We start from the raw sequence: 26,390 nt of genomic DNA on the forward strand, positions 1-26,390 counted from the left end.
GCCGAGTAGCACCGTACATATACATCAATCGTCTATGCGAGCTGTAGCAGGGTTTGGCTTGCCGCGGCGCTTGCCGCGGCGCGGCGTGCTGCGCCGCTCGGAACGCTGGGAGGCCTGCTGCTGCTGCACGCGGCGACTTTCCTCTTCGAACCAGCGCTCAAAGGCCTCGGCCTCGGAGCGTTCGCGCTCTTCGCGCTCGCGGACATGCTCTTCCTCGTGAAGGATCTGAGCAAAGCTTTTGGGCTGGTGCTGCTGAGCGAGCTCAAGCGAGAGGTCACGCTCCTGCTGGGCCTGTATCTGCGCAAAAGACAGGGGCGGCGGTGTCGATGCCGCGCCGAGTGACGGCGATGATACGGGCGACATGCCCCATGCCTCTGCGCGCCCTTTGCCCTTGGCAGACCATGCGGGCTTGTCCACCGTAGGCACGGACGGGCGCTGCGTCTGCTGCTGCCTCTTGCGCTCTTTCTGCGAGACCTTGGGGGCCACGGGCATGTGGAAGACAGATTGTGCCTGCGGCGTGACGCGAGGCAGAGCAGGCGCGGGCGTCGGCGGCGAGGTGCCCCAGCGCGGCACAGCACTCTCACTAACGGCTAGCCGCGGGATATCAGGGGGCGATACGATGGGGGGCGTCGGTGCGGGTGGGATGGGACCACTGCGCCGCGGGCGCTGCGGAGGGCGGGACCCCACGGTCTGCCAGGCAGGCGCGGGCGGCACTTTGGGCGGGGCAGGCGCCACGTCGTCCATCGCAAACAAGAGGCTGTCTTCGTCAGGTGGCGCGGGACTCGCCGAGGGCGGCGGAAGCTCGACCGGCACGACCTTGGGCGACTTGAGACGCTTGGGCACTTTGAGACAGGCCATTTGGAGCGATGGCTTGGGCAGGTCCAGCTCGGCCACGTAGTCCTGGTGTTTGAGCGTGAGGGCGAAGAGGCGATCGCGTGCGAGGCTGCGGCGCATGTACGCATCCTGGACATTCTGGATGTGGGCAGTGAGTCGCATACGCTCAGGCGCCGCGAGCGTCGCAAGACACCCGCGCTCGAGGAGCATCTCGAGGTGGCGTGTCGCATAATCCATGCACGCCTTAGTGAATGGCGGTGCATTTAGACACAATGCATCGGTAAGCAGCGCAGCGAGATTCGTTGGATGGACGCGAGGTGCCAGGAAAGTAAGGCTGATCAGCTGCAGCCGCGTGAGCAAGAGCTCGTCGGCGAGTTGCAGCACGTCCAGGATAAAGTCGATGAACTGATCGGGCGACTTGTCCTCATCGGTGTGCTGGAAGAGCGCCACGTCAGCATCCGTGTACAGGTACATGAGACCCACACGCACGACAGGCCAAGTCCAATGGTGCATGTCCACTTCGACAGGGCCCGACGCCCCCCGCGCGTGGTGCCAATCGAGCACGCTTTGCAGCATCGGTGAGCGGCGCAGGAAGAGCGAGTGGCATGCCACATCCATATCCGCGAGGTGCAGCACCACGTCTGCGTCAGGCAGCTGCGAGAGTGGTGCGTGTGCAGCCACCTTCGCAAAGAGCGCAGCGAACTGAGTGTGCAGCGTCGGCATCGGCGACGATGCTAGGCCGCGCTCGAGGTATGCGTGTAGTGCATCAAGGTGCCACGACGTCGTACATGCGAGCAGCTCGGCGCGTACAGGCGCCGGAGATATGCCGCACTCGCGGCTCAGCGGGGCAATGGCATGGCTTATACTCGCACTCCATACGGGGGGTACGTCGTCAGTGTAGAGATAGAGTACGAGGAACAGCGCCGAGAGCAACGACAGTGTGTCGTATCGCACGATCCACACGCCCTTGTCGCACGAAACGCTCGTGTCGTTCGCCGAGCCACCGTGCCAGAGCGCCTGCGCTAGATGCGGCACACGCACGGCGACGAGGAGGCGGTGCACGGGCACGGCGAACATGCCGTGTTCCACAAGGAGGAGCGCATCGCAGCCAGCCCGACGGTCCGTATCGCTGAGGGTAAGCGCCGCAAAATCGTTAGGAGAGCTGACGCGCTGCAGGATCGCACGCGCCTGCGCTCCGGCCCGACGCAGGCGCGACGAGGAGAGTGACTCACTGTCCGAGTCCGAGTCCGAGTCGGGCGAGGGAGGACTGTGATCGAAGGTGTCATCGATGCTGGGTGGATTTGCCAGGGCAGGTGCGAGCTGCCGGAGCTCGTCTTCCAAGGCAGGGCTATGCACGGGCATCGGTGCGAGATGCGATGGCGCTTGCAGAGCCGCATAGCTGCCTGTCTCGTTGGCCGTGACACGCACGATGCGCTGCAGGTATGGGACCGCCTGGAACTTGGCGCGCGCCTTGGATTTCATGTCGATGCGTCGCTCACGCACATAGACGTGCCCGTCCGCGGTGCATAGAATCAGAGAGCCTTCCGAGCCGATGGCCACATCGCGCACCGCTGAGAACTTGCGGCGCACACTCCATACGAGCTGGGGCCGTGGCGGTACGACTTTGGCGCCCGTGGTGCTGGGATGCTCTAGCGTGAAGGTAAACAGGTCGCCCAGCTCGGAGAGCGCCGCGAACATGGTTCCAGAGCATGTGAGTTTGCGGATCGTGGGCTTAGGATGCGTCTGGCGCGGGCGGAACAAGCTGGGATCCACATTGCTCTGCGGCGATGGGAACGTGACGCGGAAATGCGCGTCGCCATGCAGCACGACAACGTCCGAGCTCTCAAGGAGGCAGGCCGTCGCAAAGTCGCTCGCTACGACCTGCCGAATCGGGGCCGTGATAAGCGTCACGCGCCGCGGCTGCACCTGCACGGGGGCGGCGTGGCGGTCGTAGCCAAGCTGCCCATTGTTAGTGCCCCAAGTATAGAGGGCATCGGCGGTGAATACGGCCGTGTGTAAGCGGCTGGCCGCGGCGCCGAGCACACACTCCTTCTTAAGGGGGCCCAGCACGCGGCGTGGCGTAACTTGGACGTCGAGCTCGGCACCATGGAGCCCGATCGATGCGCCGGCGCCAGTGGGCACGTGCGAACGGTGCGTGCCCGACGAGGAGGCGACCGTGCCGAGACCCTCCTCGACGACGTAGCCGAGTGGCGCCATGCGATTTAGGCCCAGGGTATACACGGCGCCACTCGTGGTTACGAGGACAGTGTGGTCCGGTGCGGCAATGACACACTGCGCAGACTCATTCCAGTCCTGAAGACGCTCGAGTGTCGGCTGCGTCTGGGGCATGCGGCCCAAGCGCCCATGCGTGCCAATGCCGCACACGTACACGTTTGCACGCGCCTCGTTTGTCGCAAGGACCGTGTGCCAGCGTGAGAATGACATATCGCGGATCAGGGGGCGATCGAAGCGACTCCCCGCACGTGCCGAGGCGCCGACCTTGGGGGGTGGGAGCTTGAGGCGCTCTGCGAGGCCGTGGTCATTGGCGTGACCGAGGCCCAGGTTGTAGTTGCGGTTGCCGCCCCATACAAAGAGCAGTCCACCATTTTGTGCGTCTTCGGGTCGCGGGCATGTGCCAGGCACAGTCGTGTTGTAGAGGTCGAAGGCAGTGAGGCCCTCGTAGTCGCGGATACGAGTGTCGATGTTGGCGCGTTCGAGCAGGAGAAGCGCGATATGAAGATTTCCCGCATAGAGCGCACGGTGAAGTGCAGTCCATCCACTCTCCTGGTCCTGCAAGTTGCAGTTGACGGAGGGATGCGTGAGAAGGAGCTGCAAGTAGTCGAGCGCGGCGGGATCGTCGCTCGCACACAGAAGGTGGAGTACCGTGCGCCCAAAAAGGTCGCGGCGGTTCACCTCGGCAGGTGCACAGGGACCCGGTGGCAGGCTGCCATAGCTGGAGCCGAAAGACGCCGGGGACCGCTTTTGCGCGGCCGTGCGCTCGGTTGGGTTCCCCTTGACTGTGGTCAATAACGACAGTAGCGATACGTACGCACACGGCGGAAGCGCGGCAAGTCGCGCACGTGCCAGCAGTCAATCAGACTAGGTACAGACAGCATGGACACAACTCGGTCGTCAAAGCCGCACAGGCATGCTGCCTGCGTTAGCGCAAGCAGCGGGAGAGCGGGGGACACCCTGTGTCGCGGGCGCGTTATGCCTCCACAGGCCACGTGGTGTGAGCTTTTCAAACGCTCATTCATGCATGTCCCTACCGACAAACGAGGACTGAGCGGCGAGGAGGGCGTGTCACAATGGGGTGCAGGTATTAATAGGGACCCTCGTCTCCCTATATCCTATACATCGTATGGTCGCCAAGCCCCTTTTCGCTCGTTTCCTTGAATCCAAGCACGATCCCGTGAGTGCCAAGAATGAAAGCCGCCGGCGCTGGAGCCTGCCACTGCGTCGGCATATGGAGTGCTCCCGCCCCGACGAGGAACAGGGGGGGGCCGAACCGCGTCTGCCGGATATTGTCCTACATGCATCCACCCCGCGCCAGTCTCTCAACTACGAGACACCCGTCGTGTCGCCAGCGCTCTCGGGCCCTGTAGCGCCCGTCGCCGAGACGCAGAATGAGGTCGCCAAAGACCAAGCCAGCGCCTCTGCTCCGCCTTATGAGAATGTTGAACACCACGAGCCTGCAGCTGGCGAAAGCTTGCCAGTTCCGCAGTCGCCGCCCCAGGTCGCACTTGTGGATCCGGTGCCCATCGACCAGGCCCCTGCCGGCAGCGAGGCCCCCGTGCCTAAGACGGGAGCTCATGAGTCTGCTTCAGGCTCTGAAGCGGCAGCTGCTACACTTCGCAGGCCGAACGTGCCGCCCGTCGAGCCCCAAGGCACGCCAGCGGAGCAGGAGGATGTGGATGCGCTGCAGCAGATGCTTATGCAGCGATGCAAGACGATCGAGTTCCTTAAGCGTGCGATCAGTGGCGAGGAGCAGTATGTATATTCGGTCTTTTTCCGACGCGAGGACTTTTTGGGCGTGGTGCCCCAGCCAGCGCTCATGGCGTGGCATGCCAACAGCAGCCGAGTTTGTGATGTGATTGAAAAGTCGATGGAGCTCACATGGCCACACGAGGTGCTGGAATGTGTATCGCAGCTCGTACTTGAACTGCGTGCCGTGTCTCATAATGCTGAGTCGGGCATGACCCCGTTGTCAGAGTCGGAGCATGTTGAACCGGTGGATATTGTCGGCAAGATCCTGACCTTGCTTGATGCATTGCAGAAGCTGTACGCCAAGCTGCTGCTATGGCTCGACAGGAACACGCTCTCGTCGCTGGTGGAGGAGCACTATCGTTTGCCGGTCATGCCCTCCTACGAGCTGCTCGAAATCCTGGGGCAGGTGGACCACGGTCTAAAGAAATTTGTGAAGTGCGTGGCCAAGGACCTGTCTTTTGTGGCGCGCTGTGTGTGTCAGAACGAGATCAGCGAGTGGGACAAGATCCTATGCCATCGCCAACTTGATTGGGAGGATCTCGCTAATCAACTCCAGCTGCGTTCCGAACGTCTCGCTCGCACTGTCGCGCCAACCAAGGGACCATCATGTCATTCATCGCCCGGTCTCTCGGATGTGGAGATGCTTGATCCCTGTTTTATTGAGAACGTGGAGAGCGTGAAACGCCACAGCCTCATGTCCGTCTTTCGCAAGAGGAAGGACACGCGACGCCAGTCGATGCCACCCATGGACCTGGTGGGCCGCATGCGTCATTCGCTCTCCCGTTGCTCTAGCCTTCCTCCTGGTATGAGCGTGACCTCGGTCTTTCCCGGCATTGGCCGCGCGAGCACCGATATGGCCAGGCCGAAGTAGGCCTAGTGGGTTCGAGCTAATAGAAATTTTTTGGTCAATAAAACGCCAGGTTGGGAGACAATATGTTGTTTCGCAGAGCGTGGTCTAGTGGTTAGGACTCCTCATTTACACGTAAGTGATCTGAGGCGATCCCCGGTTCGATCCCGGGCGTTCTGATTTTTTTTTTTTGGACGAGGTATCCACCCTATAAGAAGACTGCGGCTTTCTATCCAGGTCATTACGCACCCGCCTTCCAGCTGTCCGTCAGTGACAAGATATACATACTGGGCAATATCACCATCGACCATTTCGTAGGTCTTACCCTTCTGGGCCAGCTTCCCGTTCGCACGGCAAGCGTTCTCGCTACCCGCCGCCTTGAGGTCTTCGAAGGCCATGATTTCACCACACACAAACTTGTTCTCAAAGTCGGAGTGAATGACACCGGCGGCTTGCGGTGCTTTGACACCGCGGCGGATCGACCAAGCACGCACCTCGTCCGGACCCGCGGTAAAGTAGCGAATCAGGTCAAGACCGTCATATCCACTCTTCGTGATCTTGCCCAGGGCGCTCTGCACACCCTCGCCTTGCTTGCTCAGGTACTCAGCCCGCGCATTGTCGTCAGGAAGCGAGAACAGCTGCTCCTCCAGCGCAGCAGAGAACGGAATGAGAAGGTCACCTGGGTTGTTCTCGTCGATCCATTGCTTGATCTTGGGCAGCCACTTGTTCTTCTTGCGAGCATAGTCGCGCTCGCTCAGGTTGACAATGTAGATCACCGGCTTGGCGGTCAAAAGCATCAGCGAGTTGATGACATCCACCTGTATGTTAGTGTGCTCCTGTCACAGCAGCCCAGAATCAGTGAATCAGTTTCATCTCACACGGCTTTCCTAGGGCCGTCGACGAGCTGGGTTAAGATTGATCGAGTGCGTGGCACCCTTTATCATCATCTGGGCTGCTCCAGTGATACGCACCTCCTTTGCATTCCAGTCACCCTTGCGGACATCCATGTTGTCCTCCTGAAGACACTTGAGGATCTTTTCAATGATCACGACTTCCTCCTTCTTCTTGCGGTCCTCCAGCGAGTTGTTACCGGCCGAACGGGCATTCTTCCGGGCCGTGTCGAGCGACTTTTCCACCCATTCAATGTCCTTGAGGCGCAGCTCGGTTGAAATGATCTCCATGTCACGCGTCGGGTCCACGTCACCCTCGACGTGGACAATGTCGGCATCATCAAAGGCACGGATCACCTGGAAAATACCGTCGACCGAGCGCACGTTCGACAAGAAAGCGTTACCCAGACCGACACCCGTACTCGCACCAGCAGTGAGACCGGCGATATCAATGACCGTCAGGAAGGCCGGTACCTCCGACTTGGGCTTGTACAGGTCACACAGCCAAAGGAAACGCTCGTCAGGCACGGGCACACGCGCCTCCTCAGGCTCAATCGTCGCGTATGGGAAGTTGGCGGCCTTACCAAGATCGCACTTGGCAATGGCATTGAACAGAGTCGACTTACCGACGTTCGGGAGACCGACGATACCCATCTTGAGGTTGTTCGACGGACGACCCAGACGGGGCTTCTCGACGGTCTGCTGGTTCTTCTTGGGCGGCATGTTAGTTTTAAACTTTAGCTTCTTTTCAACAGTAGGAGTCGTGTGTAGACACAGGCGACACGGCGGCGCAAAGAAGTGTTGGTTCAGCCAAGTTCGTGCGCAAGACGCACGTAGCATCCACTTGGAAGTGCTCTTCTCTTCCGCGGTCTGCGAGTAGTTTCGACACGTGATCAGTCTGACCATGCATGCCTGACTAAGCAAGGCATGCCGTTGCGCGTAGGCTGTGTTTGAGCCGCTCGACGATTGTCCTCTGTTCTACGATGCGCGCGGTGTTCGTGGCCGCCTTTTTGTGGACGCTCGTTGCCTATGTATATGCCACGCAAACCACGATGGCTGAGCCTACTTCGGTTCTCGATAAGCGCCAGGCTGTAGGAGGTGCCGCGCTGGGCGGCGGCGGCGGCCAACCAGACGATCTCCAGACAGAATCGCTACAATCGATTTCCGGCTATACCCCGCCGGCTTCGTCTACGACTCCCACGCCCAGCAACTTCAAGTCTGGAAAGATTCTTCAACCCAGCGAAATTAATGGCTACGACGATGCGATTCGGTTCGCCAAGTCGCCTGCGACAGTGAACACCATCTCGCTGAGCATGTTCGGTCTCGTAGCCGTCGTCGTTGGCGGCGTCGTCCTTCTTTAAATTAATGAACCGTCGCAACTATGTCCTACTGAGATGACCACATGACCCTGCAGTGACGTGCCTAGGGCACTGGGAACAGATCTGCTGCACTGCACGAAGCTAGAGACCATCGTTGCCATATCTCAGGGCGTTTTTCTTGTAGCATTTTACGATCCTCTTGCCATACGGGAGGGAGTGGCTTGCGCTGTGGGGCCTCTTCGGACGCTGCCGCACTGGTGCTCAGCTCACACGCAGGTGCCTTTTTGGTAAAGAACCCTCGCAAGGTCGCCTGGGCACGAGGAGGTGGTGCCTCGTCCATCCACCGCACGGCGTAGGCGCGCGTCGTGGGCGGGCAGGGCGTCCCGAGGAGCGAAGTACGAGGCGCCGACGCGTTGGTGCGCACGGGCTCCTCCAGCATGGATTTCGCCGTAGCCCAACTGAATCGCACAATGCCTGCCCAACCAAACACGGGATCAAGTGTCTCTTTGAGGTACTGTACGGTTTTGGGATCGCCTGGGTATCCGCTACCGGTCTGCCACACACTCGAGGGATCGGCATCATCAGGGGCCTCCTCAGCATCCGTTTCCATGTGCTTGCGCTTGCCCAGAGCGTGCGGGCCCAAGTTGCGCTCCGCGTACAGCCAACGCTCGATACAGTGATCTCGCGTGACCTTGGCGGCAATGCTGGCAGCGCCCACAACTGGGTATGTTGCATCGGCCTTGCGGGCGACGGTCCATTCAATGTGCTGGTACCGCGGGAATGAGCGCTTCAGCTTTGCGGCATAGGCCTTCGGGTCGCCGACTGTGTCGACGTAGATGTGCGTAACGTCGACACCAGCACTTAGCACGCCCTGGATCAGCATGACGGTAGCATCGCAGCTCTGTTCGTTTAGATTGTTGGGGTGGCGCCGGAGCATGCCTGCGGAAATGTCCTGGGGCGCCATTACACGTACGGCCCAACCTGTCGATCAGCAGGGAGCCACCTACCTATGTGGTCCTGGCGCAGTAAAGCCTGTAGAAGCCCGTCGCGACGCTCCGGTGTGAGTGTCTTGGAGTCTTTGGTAAGATGGGTGTGGCGTACCTGCGAATCCGACGTCACGCAGCTCCTGCTGCCGGTCGAGAGGGCAAAACGCGACGCCGTAGACCAAGGGGCCCAGCACAGGCCCTCGACCTGCTTCGTCGACGCCGAGCACGCACGGCACACGCTTTGAGCCTGTGCCACTGACGCACGCGTCGGGAATGGGCGATGCCCATGTGTAGGAATGCGTAAGCGCGCCGGGAGGCACGGACGGCACCTTGTTCTCACCCAGGCCCATGGTGAGGTGTCGCGAGGCTCTCCACACGAGCGCGTCGCGCGTGTGCTGACAAAGAGGCCCTAATCTTTTCCGCGGCTGCCGTCGACGATGGAGGAGCGGCTGCAGGAGGTGAGCCGCGCTCTGAGTGCAGCGACACAGACGGCGGCGCTCCTTCCTGATGCGACGGACCTGGACTTCCACAGTTCCATTGACCCGTCATTCAAGCGCGCCTTGGGCCGTGTGTCGGAGGGCCTCGGTGCGCTGATCCATGGCATGAGCGGGTGGATTGAGGCGCCCATCGGCGATGCGTCGGTCGACGATGTGCTCCAGCCGAGTCGGTTCTCTGCGGCGGTCGGCGACGCCATTGACCGTCTTCTCGAGCAGACGGACATATATCTGGATGAGTATGCGGGGCGGCGGCCCGTGGCGGCCCCTGCGGCGGACGCAGCAAGTGCCTCCATTCCCGCCAAGGGCAAGCTTCCGCGGCACCTTTTGCAAGCCAACATACCGCGTCCGCAGGACAAGTTCACGACGCGCCCAGACAATCGCGCTGATACGCCATGGAGTAGGCCCTTGCGGCGTGGCAAGCCGAATGCGCAAGTGCCGCTGGGCTACCGCGATCCAGCGTGGGACATTACGGAGTCGTCGCGCGTGGTCGGGCAGTACGGCGTCGAGGGAGATGCGCGGCTGAACCCGTACTATGTTGAGATCCAACAGACGCCGCCGCCGCTGCATTCGCTGCGGCCGCCGGAGCCTGAGGCGCCGAGGCCCCTGGAGATGGACATGCCTGACTCGAGCGCTCCGTGTCCGTTTGTGTGGGTGGACAGCCTTGAGAAGCTTGAAGCGCTCGCGGCGCATTTGGAGGAGGAGCGTGTGCAGGAGATTGCCGTGGACTTGGAACACCACAGCCTGCGCTCCTATGCCGGAATGGTCTCCCTGGCGCAGATCAGCACGCGATGGGGCGACTGGATTGTGGATACGCTCGTGGATGAGGTGCGGGAGAATATGGAAATGCTCAATACATCGTTTACGCACCCGTCCAAGGTGCTCGTGCTGCATGGTGCAGACCATGATGTGCTGTGGCTGCAGCGCGATCTGGGCCTCTATGTGACGAACCTCTTTGATACGTTCCACGCCTCGAAGCTGCTGCAGTTTGGCGCAAATAGCCTGGCATACCTGCTGCTGCGGTACCTGGATTTTGAGGCCGACAAGCGGTTCCAGACGGCCGACTGGCGGATTAGGCCGCTTCCAAACGAGATGCTGTTCTATGCGCGCAGCGATACACATTCGCTCTTGTACGTGTACGATCGCTTGCGCGAGGAGCTGCTTGCGCATGGCGGACCAGTCTCCGTGAAGGAGGTCTTTGAGCGCAGCAAGGGCACGGCCTCCAAAGTGTACGCAAAAGAGGCGTGGGACCCCGTCGGCGATTCCCGCTCGGGCTGGCGCACGCTGTGGCTCAAGATGGGCGGCGACCTTGCGCGTGCATCGCAGGATGCGCTCCCTGGCACGCCAATGGGACGCGAGGAGCGACTGGTGCGCCGGCTGCATCAGTGGCGCGATGCGGTGGCGCGCGAGGAAGACGAGAGTCCACACTATGTCATGCCCCCGCAGGTTCTCGTCAGCCTGGCTTTTCGGCCGCCATCGACCGTACAGGAGGCCGCAGCGCGCATTCCCAAGAACTTGGCGGTGGCACAGCGCCGCTTGGACGGGCTGGTCCAGGTGGTGGCCGATGAGCAGGCGGCGTACCAGTCGGAAGCGCAGGAGCGCGTGCAGAGTGCTGGCGGCGATGCATGGGACGTGGATGAGGAGGATGTGGGCGAAATCGTGCAGGAGATACGGCCGTCTACGCCGGCGCCGGCCGAGGCGCCCAAGGCGGTCCAGCAGGGCCGCCTAGACACGGAGTCGTCGCTTGCGGATGTGCGCGTGTGGGAGCAGCCGGCTCCAGAGGCCGTGCATGACGGAGCGCGGCTCTTCCGCGGCCTGAAGACGTCGGCGGCTGAGGCGACCAAGCCCGCGAAGAAGCGCCAGTCGCTCTTTGCGAAGGCTAAGCCCGAAGAGAAGCCCGTCGAAAGTACGCTGCAGCGCATCCGTGCCGAATGCGTCCAGTGGCTGGGTGGCCTGTTTGGCCAAACGGTGGGCGTCCCCGCGTCCAAGCCGGAAGCGACCGAGCCCGTCGAGGTCGCGGCGAATCCGGCCTGGGAGGCGCCGAGCACGAGTCAGACGACGAAGCGCAAGGCTAGTCCAGAGCTAGAGGCGACGCCTGCGAATGACGACGACGATGTCGACGCCATCGTGCCCGTGGCCAAGCACCCTAAGAGCCAGCCAGGTCTGCAAGCGCGGAAAGAGTCTGCTGCGGCGTCGGTGCCAGAGTTTGACTATGGCAATGCCGCGTCCATGCTGACGGCGCCGCGTGCGCCGCCTGGAAGATCGCTGCTGCGTGCAGCCGGCAGCACGTCGGCGAAAGGGAGCAAGGCGCCGAAGCAAAAGTCGAATGCCCGCAGTGGCAACCGCAGCGGGACATTTGGGGGCCGCCGAGCGGGGCCGCGGTAATAGCACATGCGTCTATAGCTATTGCATCTAGCTGGATCGGGTCCACGAAAGAGAAGGTGCGCTGCCGCACGAGCTTGCCAGCTGGTTGGTCCAGTCGATGACGGGCGTCTTGTTGTCGAAACGAGGGAATTGGCCAACGTCGCTGTTCGGCAGGGCCATGTCGTAGAAGGAGTATTTGAGAGCAATCGGCGCCGCTTCGCCGGCCACGGGGTTTGCGGAGGCGTTGATGCGGTACGTGAAAAAGAGGGAGCCAGCGGACCAGCCAAAGACTTTGAGCTCCGTCTTGAGCAGGTCGGTGGTGGCGGTCGAGCCATTCAGAATGCTCACGGGGGAGTACTCGCCCATGAGCACGGGCGTGGGAAAGCGCTGCATATCGCTGCCGTACTGGCACACGCTCTGCACGATGGAATCGATCTTACTGGGCAGAGGATTTTGGAACCACGCAGGGTACGGATGATCGTCGAGGATGAAGCGCGAGGGCCCCTTGGAGCTCGCGTATGCACTCCATTCGTCGTAGGGATTATTCACGAAAGCATGGTGCGCCACCAGGGGTATGTTGAGGGACGAGAGCTGTTCGATGCTGAAGTCGTAAAAGCTGCGTAGTTTCTGCAGGTACCGAGGGTTGTTGTAGACGCGTGGCTCATTCACAGAGGTGAAGCCGGCGATCACCGACTTCGCGGGGTGCCGTTCGACCCACTGGAGCGCCGACGTGACGACCTGCCGGGAGTACTCCTGGTTCTTGTCGGAATAAAAGTCCACATAGTTGTCAGCGGTGCGCCTCGTGTCGTTGCGGCCAGACGACTGGTCGTTGTTCTGGCTGCCGGGCATGCCATGCAAGTCAAGCAGGATGTAGAGGCCCCGCTTCCACGCCCAGTGCATGAGGTTGGACAGGTGGTCCAGCTGCGTCGCATTCCGGTACGGCTCGCCCGTGATGCGCGTCGAGAGGAAGGGCCAGTACCCAATCGGCACACGGAGCATGTTCATTCCAAACGACTGGATCCGGTCGAGGTCCTGCTCGGTGATCCAGGAGTCCATGTGCGAGTTGAGCACGTCGACCGTGCGGTCGCCGAGCCGCTGCGACAGGCGAAGCTCGTCCCATGCGTTCGGTCCACCGACGCCGACCATCCAGTCCTCGTACATCCAGCGCTCCAGCATGAGCCAGCCGCCCAGGTTCACACCAAAGGCCTTTTTCGAGGGTGAGAGCCAGTCCCACTTGGGCAGGTCAGCCAGCTCCGACGTAGCTGGTGCCGGCGGCGCAGATGTGTCCTTGCTCTTCTTCGAGAGTCCCACGCCCAGGCCAGCACCGAGCGCGATAGCCAGCACAGCTACGAGCACGAGCGCCGCAAGGAGCCAGGGCCACTTGGCCTTTTTGGTAGGCGCCCGCGTCTGCGAAGGAGCGGCGGCGGCCGGTGAGGCAGCCGCATACTCACGCCTGTGTGTCACTCGATGCCACGGGAGCATATGCACGTCTTCGCGCGAGGCGTACATGTCCACCGACATGTCTGTTGACTCGTCGTGAAACGACGTGTCGAAAGCCTTGCTGTTCACTGGTTCGACGGGCGGCGAGCGGGGCGCTTCTGTAGCGCGCCAGTCCGTCCCAGTAGCAGTCGCGCCCTTGGACAGGGCCCCGGGCTCAGTGCGCGCCGACCGGAAACTTTCGGCGCCATCCATCTCGAGATACTCGGCCTGCGGCTCATCGATATGCGACTGCCAGTCGAGGAGACCGCTAGCGATGTTCTCGTCAGGCTCTAGGTACTGCATGCTTCTCGGAGTCACGGCGCCCTCTGGCGTTCCTCCATCCAGATAGGGATCGCCGAAACGTGGCACGGAACGCGACAGTGGCGAATAGGGGTCGTCCTGCAGCGAGAGATCCAAGCTTTCGTTGGCGCTCGGATCTATGCTTGCATACTCCTTAACAGACCGCGAGCGTAGGTGGGACATGGCGGACCGAGGACGCCAAAGGCAGAAAGGCGATCCGCTCGACCCGGCTGTCAAGCAAGCGGAAGCTGGGGGCGAAACTGTTACGGACCTCCGCCGCACGTGGCCAAAAATTCGCGGACTTCCTACGCATCTACATAAGGTCATCGATTTTGGCGGGCATTTCGTCAATTTGTGTGCTGAGCGTAAGTGTGGCCGACGAACCTGTAGTACTGCTCGATGTCGCGCAAGATCTTCACGTCTTCGTTTGTGACGAAGTTGATCGCTACGCCCTTGCGTCCAAAGCGCCCTGAGCGGCCAATGCGGTGGATGTAGTTCTCGCGGTTCGTCGGCAGGTCGTAGTTGGTAACGAGCGAGACGTTCTGCACGTCGATGCCGCGGGCCCAGACGTCCGTCGTGATGAGCACGCGACTGCTGCCCTGGCGGAACTCATTCATAATCGCGTCGCGCTCCTTCTGCTGCATCTCGCCGTGCATGCTGCTCACCTGGAAGTTGTTCTCGCGCATGCGCTCCGTGAGCCAGTCGACCTTTCTGCGCGTGTTGCAGAATATGACCGCCTGTGTGATCGTCAGGGTGTCGTAGAGATCGCACAGCGTGTCGAACTTCCAGTCCTCCTTCTCCACGGCAATGAAGAACTGTTTGATGCCCTCGAGCGTAATTTCATCACGCTTCACGAGGATGCGCACGGGATCTGTCATGAACTTGCTTGTCATCTCCAGCACATCATTCGGCAATGTCGCTGAGACGAGCACAACCTGCGTCGCCGGCGGCAGGTAGCGGTAGATGTCGTAAATCTGGTCCTTAAAGCCCATGTTTAGGAGCTCGTCGCTCTCGTCGAGGATCAGCATTTTGATATTCTTTGTCCGCAGGTGTCGCCGCCGGATCATGTCAAATACGCGGCCGGGCGTGCCAGACACGATATGCTGTCCATACTCGAGCTTGCGGATGTCCTCGCCGACAGACGTGCCGCCAATGCACGCGTGGCACTGCACGTTCATATAGTCTCCGAGGGCCAGCACGACGCTCTGGATCTGCGTCGCAAGCTCGCGCGTAGGACTGAGCACGAGCGCCTGTGTCTCGCGCAATGCTGTATCAATGGTCTGCAGCATGGAAATGGAGAAGGTGGCGGTCTTGCCGGTACCCGACTGCGCCTGTGCAATCACATCGCGGCCACGTAGAATCGGCTGAATAGCGCGCTGCTGGATGGCAGAGGGCTTTTCGTAGTCTGCGGCGTTAGCGCCATGCACGCACTGTATGCATAAATGCCTCGCAGCAGGTCGTCCTTGAGGCCGAGCGAGTCCTGCGGTCAGCACACACAACGTACAAAGGTCGGCGCCACAGTGACCTCCTCACTGCTCTCGAAAACAAGATTCGCACTCGTCGAGTGAACGCCCTGCGGTGAGACTGTCCGCCACGTACCGCCATGTCGTGGGCCAAAAAAGCTGTCGACGGCCGTGGAGGTCGCTCGATAAATGTCCACGTGGCTCGTCGCGCGGCGCCGCGCCGCTGGGCGACGAGCTTCGCCTGGCACTCTCGCGACATGGCGGAGACGTCGGTGTATGAGAGTGCGCGGATGACGCATGAGGAGATTGAGCAGTATGAAAATGCACTGGTAGACACGCTAAATCATCCGCCCAAGGCGTCGTCGCACCGGCTGTTTATGCAGTGGCAGCTGGCCGCCTCTGAGCTGCTCGACCAGATGGTGAGCCGGTATCAGACGCTCGACGACATGTACGCGGATGCTACAGGCGACCGAGCGAGAGAGTGGGAGCAGCTCGCACGCGTCGACCCAGCTGACGAAGAGAACGGCCCGCTGAGCGAATTTTACGCGCGCCTAGAGCACCTGCAGGCCTACTTCCGCAAGTACCCTGAGCGGGCGATCGCCCTGGAGACGACCGCCACACCCTCGATCCTCGGCACCCAGGATGCATCCATGTTTGACCTTACGTATATGGAACGCCACTTTAGTGGGGAGGAGATGGGTGGACGTTTCCTGGACTTATACGAACAGTACGAACAGTTTATCAACCTCAAAGGAGTCGAGCGGATCAGCTACCTCGACTACCTCCTGCGACTCGACGATATGACGGGTGAATGTGCCACTATCCCCATCGCCACGAAGCGCACGGAAGCCTACAGGACGTACCTCGTCAGCGTGTGCCAATACCTCAGCTCCTTCCTGCACAAGACGCGCCCCCTGGAAGACATGGACGAAATCGAATCGACGGTACTCGCGCAGTTCGAGCAGGACTGGGAGCAGGGCACGGTCCCCGGCTGGGAAGGGCGGGAGACGGTGCTCTTTGGAGCCAAGGTGCAGCCGGCCGAGGCTGGGATCTGGTGCCCCGCTTGTCAGCGGTTTTATGCGAAGCAGACCGTCTACGATGCGCATCTGTCGTCAGCCAAACACCTCAAGGCGAGCGCGCGCCTGGAAAGCGGGGCTGCGCCGCCGCGGGTGCCCAAGGAGCAGGACTCGGAGCTAGAGCAGGCGAAGCGGGTCATGCGCGCCAAGCAACTCGCGCGCGATGAAGTGCTGATGCGTGCCTTGGCCAATGAGCTTGCGACAGTGCGGGAGGAGACACATGCCAATGTCGAGCGGAAAGCATCACTGACGGAGCGCGAGCGCGAGGAGGAGGTCGAGGCGCTCGACGCCGAGATGGACGAGGCGCTTGAGACGGGGGGTATGGGCTACGAGGACGTGCCAGAAGAAGGCGCGGGAGTGAGTGAAAAGATCTACAACCCACTCAAGCTCCCGACGGGCTGGGACGGCAAGCCGATCCCCTTCTGGATGTACAAGCTGCATGGCCTGCGTGTCGAGTACAAGTGCGAAATCTGCTCGGACCACGTCTACAAGGGCCGCAAAGTGTTTGAGAAGCATTTTCAAGAGTCCCGGCACGCCTTTGGCATGCGCGCGCTGGGCCTGCCCAACACGGCGCAGTTCCGCGACGTGACGCGTATCCAAGACGCGTACGCACTTGCAGAGAAGCTGCAGCTGCAGAAACGGCAAGACACGGTGGACGAGGACGACACGGTCGAGGTGGAAGATGAAAACGGCAACGTACGTCGCACTCACTAACTCCCAGGCATATACCCGCAAGACGTACGACTTGCTCAAGCGGCAGGGGCTGCTGTAGACTGCAGCAGCCGTGCAGCGCCGCTGCGTCAGCGTCACGTACATAATTACAAATATAGCCTGTCTGCACGGCCGGGCCTACCAGGCTTTACGCGGTAGGAGGCCCTAGCGCCACCGGGCGGAGTGTCGCCCCAGCCGACCAGCGCGTCGCTGCCCAGAGGAATGGGCGCGAGCTCGGCCCGAACTATACAGGGAGTGGCTCCGCCAGCCCATGCGGGTGTAAGTTCGAGCGGAGAGTCGAAGCAGGCGAGCAAGAAGCGCGCGCAGAGCTTGAACCATCTGCTGGCCTTCACGCTGCCGCCCCGTGCACCGCCCACGGTGGGCCCGCGTCGTGTACGGAGGAGTGACTCGTACCGTCCCTTTAGCCGCGAACGTGCGTAGTGCGAGACTGATTCCAGGGTATGTCAATGCGCAGTACCGTTTCGTGGTAAAGCCAACGTTCGACAGCCAGCGGCACCTGAACGACCCGGATCTGCCGTTGCCCTGGCAGGACGTTGTCCAGGTGCTTGTCCCGTTGACGAGCGACGCAGTAGTGGCGGCGCATGGTACAGCCGAGACAGACCAGGCAGGCACCTGCCCCATCTGCCTCTCGCCACCGACCGCGCCGAGAATGACGCGGTGTGGACACGTATTTTGCTACGCGTGCATGCTGCACTACTTGATTGTGGCGGAGAATGGTACGCGGACTCGTGGATCGATGCGCCACGCTAAGCGATGCCCCATTTGCTGGGACGATGTCGTGGCACGCGACCTGAAGGCGGTGCTCTGGGTCGATGGCCAGCACGAAGCCCAACGGCACCGGCGTGCCTTTTTGGAATGTCATACCGAAAAGGGCCTCTCCATGCCGGACGATGTGCTGATCCTGCGTCTGGTCGAGCGGCCGAACGATGCATGCGTGGCCCTTCCGCGCTCGACGACTTGGCCGATCGAGTTGGGCGACCGGAGCCTCCTCTGCTCACACCCAGATGCCCTGTTGTATGCGCGCTGCGTGCGTGCGACGCCAGAGCACCTAGTCGAGTCGCTGCGCGCCGATATTGCTGGCGTAGAAGCAGCGACAAAGGAGGCACAAGCGTATGAGCCAGACGAACTGAGCCTGGAGTTTTTGCGTGTGGCGCACGAGCAGCTGCAAGAGCAACTTTTGACAGCGCTGGGCATGCCGTCCATGCCGACGGAGCGTCCAGCAAGTGAGCGGACGGCTGTGCGCTCGTCGTACTTTTACTTCCAGGCGGCCTCGGGGCAGTACGTGTTTCTCCATCCAATCGATATCAAAGTATTGCTCTCACGCTTCCAGACGTACGCCAACTTCCCCGATACCCTGGCGGTAGCCGTGCAGGGAGCTGATGAGGGCACCGTCGATGAAGCGCTGCGGAAAAAGTGCAAGTATCTTGCTCACCTGCCCATGTCGGCGGACGTGACGTTCATTGAGGTGGACTGGGCACGTACGGCCGCGGATGTGCCCGCGAGTGTGCAGCCAGCCATTCCGTGGGAGCCCTGGGCGGATGTGCTTGCGCAGCGCTCGCAGCGGCGTCAGAGCAAGGCTGCAAGGGAAGAGAAGTACCGCAAGCGCGCGCAGAAGGAACCACAGAAGCATCGCGAGACGAATGTGTGGCCTGAGGAGCAGTCCCTGGCCGATGACCAGCTGTCGTTCCGCGAGGCTGCGATGGTCGGTGCGGAGATGTACTTTCCGATGCACCCTGGGGCTGCTGCGGACGATGAGTCGCTATTCCCGAGCATGTCGACACCCGCGCCAGCCCGCCCGACGGAGCGCGTGGCAAAGACGGTGTGGGGCACACCGGCTGCATCACAGACGCATTCTGCGGCGGCACCGGATACGCAGCATATGGATGAGGCGTGGCACACGCTGGAAGAGCGCAGTGGCAATCCCGAACAGTCTGAGGGAAAGCGACCCGGGCCCAAGACGAAGCGAAAGCCCAAGCTGATACTGACCGGCGGTGGTCGCGCTGCCTGGTAGATACCCTGCCGTAACCAAAGCAAATTCGTGCGGTGACTATTAGACATAATACTGTGTGCATGATTGGGGGGCATAAGATCGCGCCGCCTTGAAGGGAATCAAATTAGAGGATCGTCGTTACAGTACAGGGAGCGCATCAGTGGTCGGGGCGTGAGGGGCGACCATAGGATCGGGCGTATAGGGAGAATACACTCCGTCTTTTTCGTCGGCCAGCACCTCGTCATCCTTACCCATGACTCCAATGTCGAAGCCCTCACTAATGAGGAACTGGCGGAAATCCTCATCTTCTTGGGCCTGGACATCGGCGGGGCGCTCACGGATAAAGAACAGAGAGAGTACCAGAGAGACGCACGCGAGCGAAGAGCCGAGGTAGAAAGGCGCCGTGTAATAAAGATTGTCCGTATTATTTCCGTCTGCATCCTCCCAGTATTGTTGCAAGGACTGGATAGCATAAGAGCCGGAAAAGGCACCGATTTTGCCGATAGCGGCCGCAATACCGTAAAATTGACCCTTGACAGCGGTGGCGCACGACTTGGAGGCGAGCAAACCAAGATTGTTTCCTGGACCAAACTCGCCAAAGCTCAAGAAAAGACCGTACACAACACAAAATGCAGCAATATGGCTCGAGATCTTATCGAACAGACCCGTGAGAATAAAGCCGACGATGATTTGAAGCGTAAGACCCAAACAGAGACACTTCTTGGGGCCGATCGTGTCGACAAGCATAGCACCCAAGAACGAGCCAGGAATATAGAAGCAAGTAATGACAACCGACCAGCCGAGTGAGACTTCCTGAGAAGCATCATTGCCTGTAAAGTGGTCGGTAATGAGAGACGAGTACAGTCCGAACGGGTATGTAATAAAATCGTAGATGAACCAAACAATCGAGATAGTCAGCAGGCGGAACCAGTATTTCTTCAGCACGAGTCCGTAAGGAATCCTGGCGGCAGGGATCATGTTTTTGGTATAAAGCTTGGGCTGCTTGATCAAGAACCGGAATGGCAGCACAAGCAGACAAGGAACCACGCCGAGACCCATTGTCAGGCGCCAAATCAGTTGATTGTTACCTTTGGCGCCATACTCATCGAATACAATCCATGTCAGCACCAGAGGCACAAATGAAGCAATCAAAAAGCCAAGATCGATCATAAAGTTGGTCGCAAAGATAAAGGGACCATGCTGGAAGTAGCCGGGCATTTCTTCCGACTGTTCCGCAGCTGCCACTGATCCCGTCGGGTACTCGGCACCAATACCAATACCCGTGAAGAAACGCCATGCCGTCAGCATCTGGACCATGCCCTTTGATGATCCCTTGTAATACGCGCCCGCCGACAGTGCCGTGAAGACCAGGATGATAATTGTCGAGACAATCATACCTGACTTGCGGCCCACAGCATCCGAGTAGTAGCCAAACACGAGCATACCCAAAACGGTGCCAGCAAATGCGATAGCAGTGAGAGTCTCGCTAGTAGTTTTGTCCATTACATCACGGTAGAGGCCCTTAAGGAGAGTGTTCACAGTACCGATAGAGTTGTTCACGTAGCCATCCATGAAGAGGGCTGCGCCGCACGCGAAAATTGTGCCTAACTTGCTGATGGAGAACCTCTGCTGTCCATACATGGGTGACTTCTCGATCATGCCCGCATCGGGCTTGCTGCGACGGAACAGCATAGTAACGGTGTCGTATGCTATCTGATCCACGCGCTTAAGTTGATTTCCGTTCAGGAAATCTAAGACGTGCGCAGCAAAACGAGGGGGGGCGGCTCAGCGCCATATATCTCCGTAAAATGCTACACGCGCATCCTCCACTACAAAGTTCGGCAGGAGGGCCTTATGATTGGACAATGGGGGGTTTCTCGCAGGATTCAGGGGAGGCACGTTCCCCAGGGTTACTGGGCTCCATGGGGTCTGGCATGGCCGGCTCGCCAACGTGCCGCATGTCGAAACCATGGTCGGCCAGGAATTGCTGGAAAGAGGCGTCCTCGTCCCTTTGGCAGTCAGCGTACCGCTCTGGAATGAAGAAGAAGGAGAGGACGAGTGACACGCACGCGAGGGACGAGGCCAGATAGAAAGGAGCCGTATAATATAGATTGTCGGTGGCCTTCTTAGAGTCTGGATTATACCAGTAGTTCTGCAAGCTCTGGAAGGCATATGTGCCACTAAAGGCGCCAACCTTACCGATGGCTGCAGCCGTGCCATAAAATTGTCCCTTGACGGCAGTGGCGCACAGCTTCGATGCGAGAAGACCCATGTTGGTGCCTGCGCCAAGTTGTCCAAGAGAGAGGAAGATGCCATATACCACGCAGAATGCCGCGATGTGCTGAGAGAGGTGCGCAAACAGGCCGGACATGATATAGCCGACGATAATCTGCAGCGCCAGACCCACGCATAAGCTCTTCTTGGGCCCAATCAGGTCCACCAGGAAAGCGCCGAGCAAGGCACCGGGGATGTTGAAGCAGTAGATGAGCATGCTCCAGCCCAGAGAGTCTTCCTGGGATTTGTTCGAGCCGAGGATCTGCGAGGTGATGTACGACGTATAGAGGCCAAAAGGGTATGCAACAAAGTCGTAAATGAACCACACAATCGAGATACACAGCAAGCGGGCCCAGTACTTCTTCAGCACAAGGATATAGGGAATCTTAGCCGCAGGGATCTTGTTCTGTGTATACATTTTTGGTTGGTTTATTATCAGGCGGAAGGGCAAGACAAAGAGACAAGGAACTATGCCGAGACCCATGGTGAGGCGCCAGATCAGCTGGTTGTTGCCCTTCGCGCCATACTGGTCAAACACGATCCACGTAAGAATGAGGGGTACGAAATTCGCAGCGACGCCACCCAGGACCAGCTGGAAATTTGTGGCGAGGACAAATGGACCATGCTGGAAGAAGCCGGGCAGCTCCTCCGTCTGCTCTGCAGCTGCCACGGATCCCGTCGGGTACTCGGCACCAATACCAATACCCGTGAAGAAACGCCATGCCGTCAGCATCTGGATCATTCCCTTCGACGAGCCCTTATAGTATGAACCCGCTGAGAGCGCAGTGAAGACCATGATGATAAGCGTCGATACAATCATGCCTGACTTGCGGCCAATGGCATCGGAGTAGTATCCAAAAAGGAGCATACCCAAAACCGTGCCCGCAAAGGCAATGGCAGTGAGTGTCTGCTGAGTTGTTCCATTTTTGGGCATCACATCAGGATACAGGCCCGTTAGGAGCTTGGACACAATGCCAATAGAATAATTGGCATAGCCGTCCATGAACAGTGCCATACCACATGCGAAAATGGTACCAAACTTGCGCCATGAAAGAGTCCGTTGCGATACTTGGTCTGGACCGGCCAGCTCAAGAGCACCCATTTTGGAGGAGATACGGTGGCGATAAGACCGCGCTGCCCTTCCTATATGTGCCTCACGCCGAGCAGAGAGGAGCTAGAGCCTTCATTTTCAGTTCCAAGAATCTGCATGATAGTGGAGTAGGGTACCTGATCAACGTGGAAATGATTTGTTGGAATACGAACACGTGGTGCACAGCGCGCCCTGCATGAAGCTCTTCGACAAAATTTTCCTGCAGCCAGCCCCCGTCACGCTTCCGAAGAATCTCGGGGTCGAACTTGGTTGATAACTGTCTATCGCAGCTCTAATTCGTAGTTCGGGCGCGTGGTGCAAGCGAGTAGACCAACTAGATGAAGGCAGGCTCATTTGTTGGCGTAAACATGTACTTAGATATAGGACCATAATTCACGCAGGTGTCTATGCGCGCCTATCAATCCTAACGCGACATATTAGGTCAAGTAGTAGGCCCGCATGACTTTGGTACTTTATCGGAAGGCTACATCCCTCCGTGCCATTGCATAGGGGCGACCATTGTCCCCGTCATGGCTGCACAACCAAATCGCAAAATTTAGCTCTGCATGAATCCACGAGTCCCATACCGCTTTCAAAATTGACAGCATACTTATTCGTCGAGACCTTATTTTACATAAGACGAGCGTGTAAAAACAAAGCTTAGTCCCTGAAGATGTAGGGAAGGCTGTCTTTGGCTGCAAACATGGGATAGTTTTGGTGTGAAACCCCCTCCACGTATTCCAGAGAAAACGACTTGGGCAGCTCGCCGCCATTCACGGCAGCGACGTGCTTCACAAAGTATGCCGAGCGTTCCAGGCGGTTATGTCCCTGTGCCATCGTATCGCATGTGTCTATAGACACACCATTGTCGTTCAGACCCTGAGCGAGACGGACATCCCGTGAGAGGAACTTCTTGATCAGTTGGTCCTTGTGGGCTGAGCCGACATAACTGGGGAGATTAGAGCCCAATCCTGAGGGGAATCTGTCATAGTTTTCACAGTCGTCTTTGGAAAGGGGGCGATCGGTGCCCAAGTACGTGTAAGTACCTGGGTTGCCAATCCAGTACTTGGTCTTGGCGTCGTGGGCATTGTGGTTGATGATCGCATAGCGGAGAACAGTTTGGGCACCAAGCGAATGTCCTAGTACGACAAAGTTCTCGATGTCAGGGTACTCTTTGGCAATCATGTTAATCATATCATCCATGGCAGAGAATGCGCTAATCGTGGAATTACCAGGCCCGCGGCTAAGACCGCCGACGCTAAAGTTGTCGTCTTGGTAGTAGATCCAGTCGTCCTTCACAGCACCGTGTTTTTTGTCTTTCTGGTTCAGAACATAAGGTGCCACGAGGGCGATACTGCCATCCTCGACGTGGTACATCTTCTTGTAGACATTGTATGCATTGCCAATCATGTTGATATAGTTGTACGAGTCGCGGTGGTAGCCAGGCCAGACCATCACGGCACGTGTTACATTCTTCAGGTTCTTGTTGATATAGTAAGGCTGTGTGGCGTTGTTGCCGTGCTTATCTGTGAGCGTCGTGTATTTCGTCTCGAACATGTAAAACTCTGATGGAACCTCACTATAGGAGTCTCCGTCAACCATTTTGACACTGGGGCTAGGCGAGAACTTTGTGAACCAGGGTGCCCAGGGCACCTGGGTGAGATCGGTGTCCACAGTAAGATTGTTGTACTTTGCCCATGAATCTTGGTGAGTGTCGTTCAAATTCTTGATAGTAAGAACCTTTTCGGCAGCAGAGAGTGGGTCTGACTTGGCCAGTTGAACGATAGACGCTTGTTCGCTTTTGGAAGCTTGCCGCCTTGAAAATTCGGCATTCCCGGGAAGTGCATACGCTGTGCTAGCAAGGGCTAGGGCCAGAAGAGTGAGCTTCATGACGAATGGTGTTAACAGCGAAGATCTTTTCCAGTGGCTTGGTAGCTACCGGAATATCGCCACGAACTGCATGCCAGATACGGCAATTATGGCGTGCTCCAATGAAGTTGTTTCTCTGTAACAACGTGTTAATAATTTGCGTGGCAGGGTCCCGATGAGGGCAACAATATTGGAAAAACCTTCCCATTAGTAATGTGGTCAGAGCGTCACTGCAGGATGAACCCGAGTACATTGGGTGCATTGGACACATCTCTCGGGGATTAGATAAAATTGTAGATCAACTCAAGTCAGTGCTATGTTAATGTACTGTTCTGGAGAAGGGGCATGTGGTTGTGCATTACACCATTGAGCCACATGCCAGAATGGACCGACCTATTTATGGCAGCAATGTAAATGAATCCATTGGTGGAAAATCCCTCCGCTGACAGGGGGCCTGGCGAAGGCACTGGGCCTGCATATGATATGGATTGCATTGACAGGGTAGAATAATGACTTTGCCAATTTTGGGTCAGGGTCGCACTCAAAATAAACACATCATTCCCGTTAATTTGCATTAGATATAGTGATTTGCCGGTGCCCTCACGTGACATGGCCAATCCTCCGGCTCCCTCACTTGTGTAGTACGCCGCATCATGCTGGGCATTCATAAGGATTAGTTGTCTGGAATAGTGTTGTTTTGTTTTGAAAACGTGGCGCGTTCTCTTTCGGTCCAATCCGATCTGGGCGCGTTACTACGTCATTTCGTCGTTGCACCATAGCTGACACTAAAATTGGTCCCATTTCGATCCTCCACCCATTGAGTAGTAGCCTGAGTAGGCCGCCTGGGGAGAAAAGTCCGTGCTTCTGATAGCGTCCCCTTGGAGAGACGTAGTTAACGCGCATATCGAAGCATCCACACACGTGGCCGGCACTACTTACAAACTACCGTATCATTAGCCAATTTTATCCTAACCCCACCATCAACACTTATTCAATGAAAATGTAAGAGAGACTGTCTTTTGTCGCAAACATAGGGTAATTCTGATGTGAAACGCCCTCGACATATTCCATTGAAAACGAGTCAGGGAAGCTCCCACCATTCACTTGAGACAGATGTTCGACATAATAGGCAGATCGGTCGAGACGATCGTGACCCTGGGCCATTGTATCACACATCTCGGACGAGACACCATTATCATTGAGACCCTGGGCAATCCTGACATTGCGAGAAAGGAATTGCTTAGCCAGTGCACTCTTTCCAGAAGACGAATAGCTAGGGATACCCGACCCCAGCCCCGACGGGAATGTGTCGTAATCATCACAGTCGTCATGCGACAGTGGACGGTCAGAGGTCAGGTACGTATAGGTACCGGGGTTGCCCGACCAGAAGGCCATCTGGTCCGCATGCTTGCTCTCAGTCAGCATTGCATACCGCAAAACAGCCTGTGCACCAAGTGAATGACCGACGATCACGAATTTCTCGATGCCTGGATAAGTTTCCGCCAGTTCCTCCACTAGCGTGTCCATCGCACTGAACGAGCTAACAGACACATGCTTCGGACCATGGCTCACGCCAGCCACGCACCAGTTATCATTCTTGTAGTATACCCAGTCAGACCGAACGGCGCCGTTTGCATTGTCATTCTGGTTCAAAACGTACGGCGCCGCAATGGCCACGCTTCCTTCATCGATATCATATAACTTCTTGGCGATATTAAAGGCGTTACCTACCATATTAATGTAATTCCAGGAATCACGGTAATAACCAGGCCATACTAGAACGGCTCGCTTGACATTCGACAAATCTTTGTTGATATAGAAAGGCTGCGTGGCAGCTTTGCCATTGGAACCTTTGACGGAAACATAGTTCGTCTTGAACATGTAAAAGCTCGAGGGAACATCGCTGAACGAGTCACCACCAACCAGACTGACATCGGGGCTGGTCTGAAATTCAACACCGCTAGGAGCCCAGGGCACCTGCTCCGCGTCAGCATTGCCTGATATATTGTTGTATTTAGCCCAAGATGGTTTATAGTGGTCCACATTTTTGATATGAAGAATCTTTTTAGCTGCAGCAACAGGGTTCGTCTTCGCGAGCTGCACAATGGCAGCTTGCTCAGTGTCGGAGGCTTGTCGTTTGGAGAGTAGCTCATGAGGAGCCCCTGAAACACTGACAACGAAGAAGAGACTGGAGGCAACAATGCTCCCCAGGAATCGCATGGCGATAGTCTAATACGATTGTGGAAAGTTCGTTTGTAGATTGGGAGCTCGCCGGCTCCCTTATCGACATTTTTGACATCTTCCCCGCATTTAGCATTCTACGCTTTCGTTGACAGTCGACACCTGGTGGCGAATGAGCGAACTTCTAGCCGTCCACGTGCTCGGCAGCCACGTGG

At 58.3% G+C, this 26,390-nt stretch overlaps 9 protein-coding genes and 1 pseudogene across 10 annotated transcripts; 4 read left to right on the top strand and 6 right to left on the bottom strand.

Annotated features, from left to right (window-relative positions):
- Positions 1-24: 24 nt before the first annotated feature.
- Positions 25-3,950, bottom strand: MSY001_3175 (uncharacterized protein; the record flags this gene model as incomplete). Its single annotated transcript, XM_018885068.1, has 2 exons — positions 25-3,851; positions 3,935-3,950. The coding sequence occupies 2 exons, from the start codon at positions 3,948-3,950 to the stop codon at positions 25-27; spliced, it is 3,843 nt and encodes a 1,280-aa protein (XP_018741665.1).
- Positions 3,951-4,300: 350 nt separating this feature from the next.
- MSY001_3176 (uncharacterized protein) lies at positions 4,301-5,692 on the top strand (the record flags this gene model as incomplete). Its single annotated transcript, XM_018885069.1, has 1 exon — positions 4,301-5,692. One exon carries the CDS (start codon positions 4,301-4,303, stop codon positions 5,690-5,692), a length of 1,392 nt encoding a protein of 463 aa, XP_018741666.1.
- Positions 5,693-5,909: 217 nt separating this feature from the next.
- Positions 5,910-7,281, bottom strand: MSY001_3177 (uncharacterized protein; the record flags this gene model as incomplete). Its single annotated transcript, XM_018885070.1, has 3 exons — positions 5,910-5,928; positions 5,957-6,486; positions 6,640-7,281. The coding sequence occupies 3 exons, from the start codon at positions 7,279-7,281 to the stop codon at positions 5,910-5,912; spliced, it is 1,191 nt and encodes a 396-aa protein (XP_018741667.1).
- A 699-nt stretch (positions 7,282-7,980) lies between these two features.
- Positions 7,981-9,213, bottom strand: MSY001_3178 (uncharacterized protein; the record flags this gene model as incomplete). The annotated part of the gene is made up of 3 exons (XM_018885071.1): positions 7,981-8,858; positions 8,885-8,953; positions 8,979-9,213. The coding sequence occupies 3 exons, from the start codon at positions 9,211-9,213 to the stop codon at positions 7,981-7,983; spliced, it is 1,182 nt and encodes a 393-aa protein (XP_018741668.1).
- Positions 9,214-9,300: 87 nt separating this feature from the next.
- Positions 9,301-11,742, top strand: MSY001_3179 (uncharacterized protein; the record flags this gene model as incomplete). Its single annotated transcript, XM_018885072.1, has 1 exon — positions 9,301-11,742. The coding sequence occupies one exon, from the start codon at positions 9,301-9,303 to the stop codon at positions 11,740-11,742; it is 2,442 nt and encodes an 813-aa protein (XP_018741669.1).
- A 27-nt stretch (positions 11,743-11,769) lies between these two features.
- EXG1.4 (Exo-B-1,3-glucanase (GH 5 family)-like protein) lies at positions 11,770-13,503 on the bottom strand (the record flags this gene model as incomplete). The annotated part of the gene is made up of 2 exons (XM_018885073.1): positions 11,770-13,174; positions 13,229-13,503. 2 exons carry the CDS (start codon positions 13,501-13,503, stop codon positions 11,770-11,772), a joined length of 1,680 nt encoding a protein of 559 aa, XP_018741670.1.
- A 344-nt stretch (positions 13,504-13,847) lies between these two features.
- On the bottom strand, positions 13,848-15,105 carry MSY001_3181 (uncharacterized protein; the record flags this gene model as incomplete). Its single annotated transcript, XM_018885074.1, has 3 exons — positions 13,848-14,930; positions 15,005-15,073; positions 15,100-15,105. 3 exons carry the CDS (start codon positions 15,103-15,105, stop codon positions 13,848-13,850), a joined length of 1,158 nt encoding a protein of 385 aa, XP_018741671.1.
- A 115-nt stretch (positions 15,106-15,220) lies between these two features.
- MSY001_3182 (uncharacterized protein) lies at positions 15,221-16,811 on the top strand (the record flags this gene model as incomplete). Its single annotated transcript, XM_018885076.1, has 2 exons — positions 15,221-16,735; positions 16,761-16,811. The coding sequence occupies 2 exons, from the start codon at positions 15,221-15,223 to the stop codon at positions 16,809-16,811; spliced, it is 1,566 nt and encodes a 521-aa protein (XP_018741672.1).
- A 236-nt stretch (positions 16,812-17,047) lies between these two features.
- MSY001_3183 lies at positions 17,048-18,782 on the top strand (annotated as a pseudogene). Its single transcript has 2 exons — positions 17,048-17,143; positions 17,226-18,782. Coding segments are annotated over exons 1-2 (1,653 nt in total).
- A 117-nt stretch (positions 18,783-18,899) lies between these two features.
- Positions 18,900-22,137, bottom strand: MSY001_3184 (uncharacterized protein; the record flags this gene model as incomplete). The annotated part of the gene is made up of 2 exons (XM_018885077.1): positions 18,900-20,432; positions 20,626-22,137. 2 exons carry the CDS (start codon positions 22,135-22,137, stop codon positions 18,900-18,902), a joined length of 3,045 nt encoding a protein of 1,014 aa, XP_018741673.1.
- Positions 22,138-26,390: the final 4,253 nt, after the last annotated feature.

Source organism: Malassezia sympodialis, genomic scaffold (genome assembly GCF_000349305.1).
Source record: "Malassezia sympodialis ATCC 42132 genomic scaffold, msy_sf_19, whole genome shotgun sequence".
NCBI lineage: Eukaryota > Fungi > Basidiomycota > Malasseziomycetes > Malasseziales > Malasseziaceae > Malassezia > Malassezia sympodialis.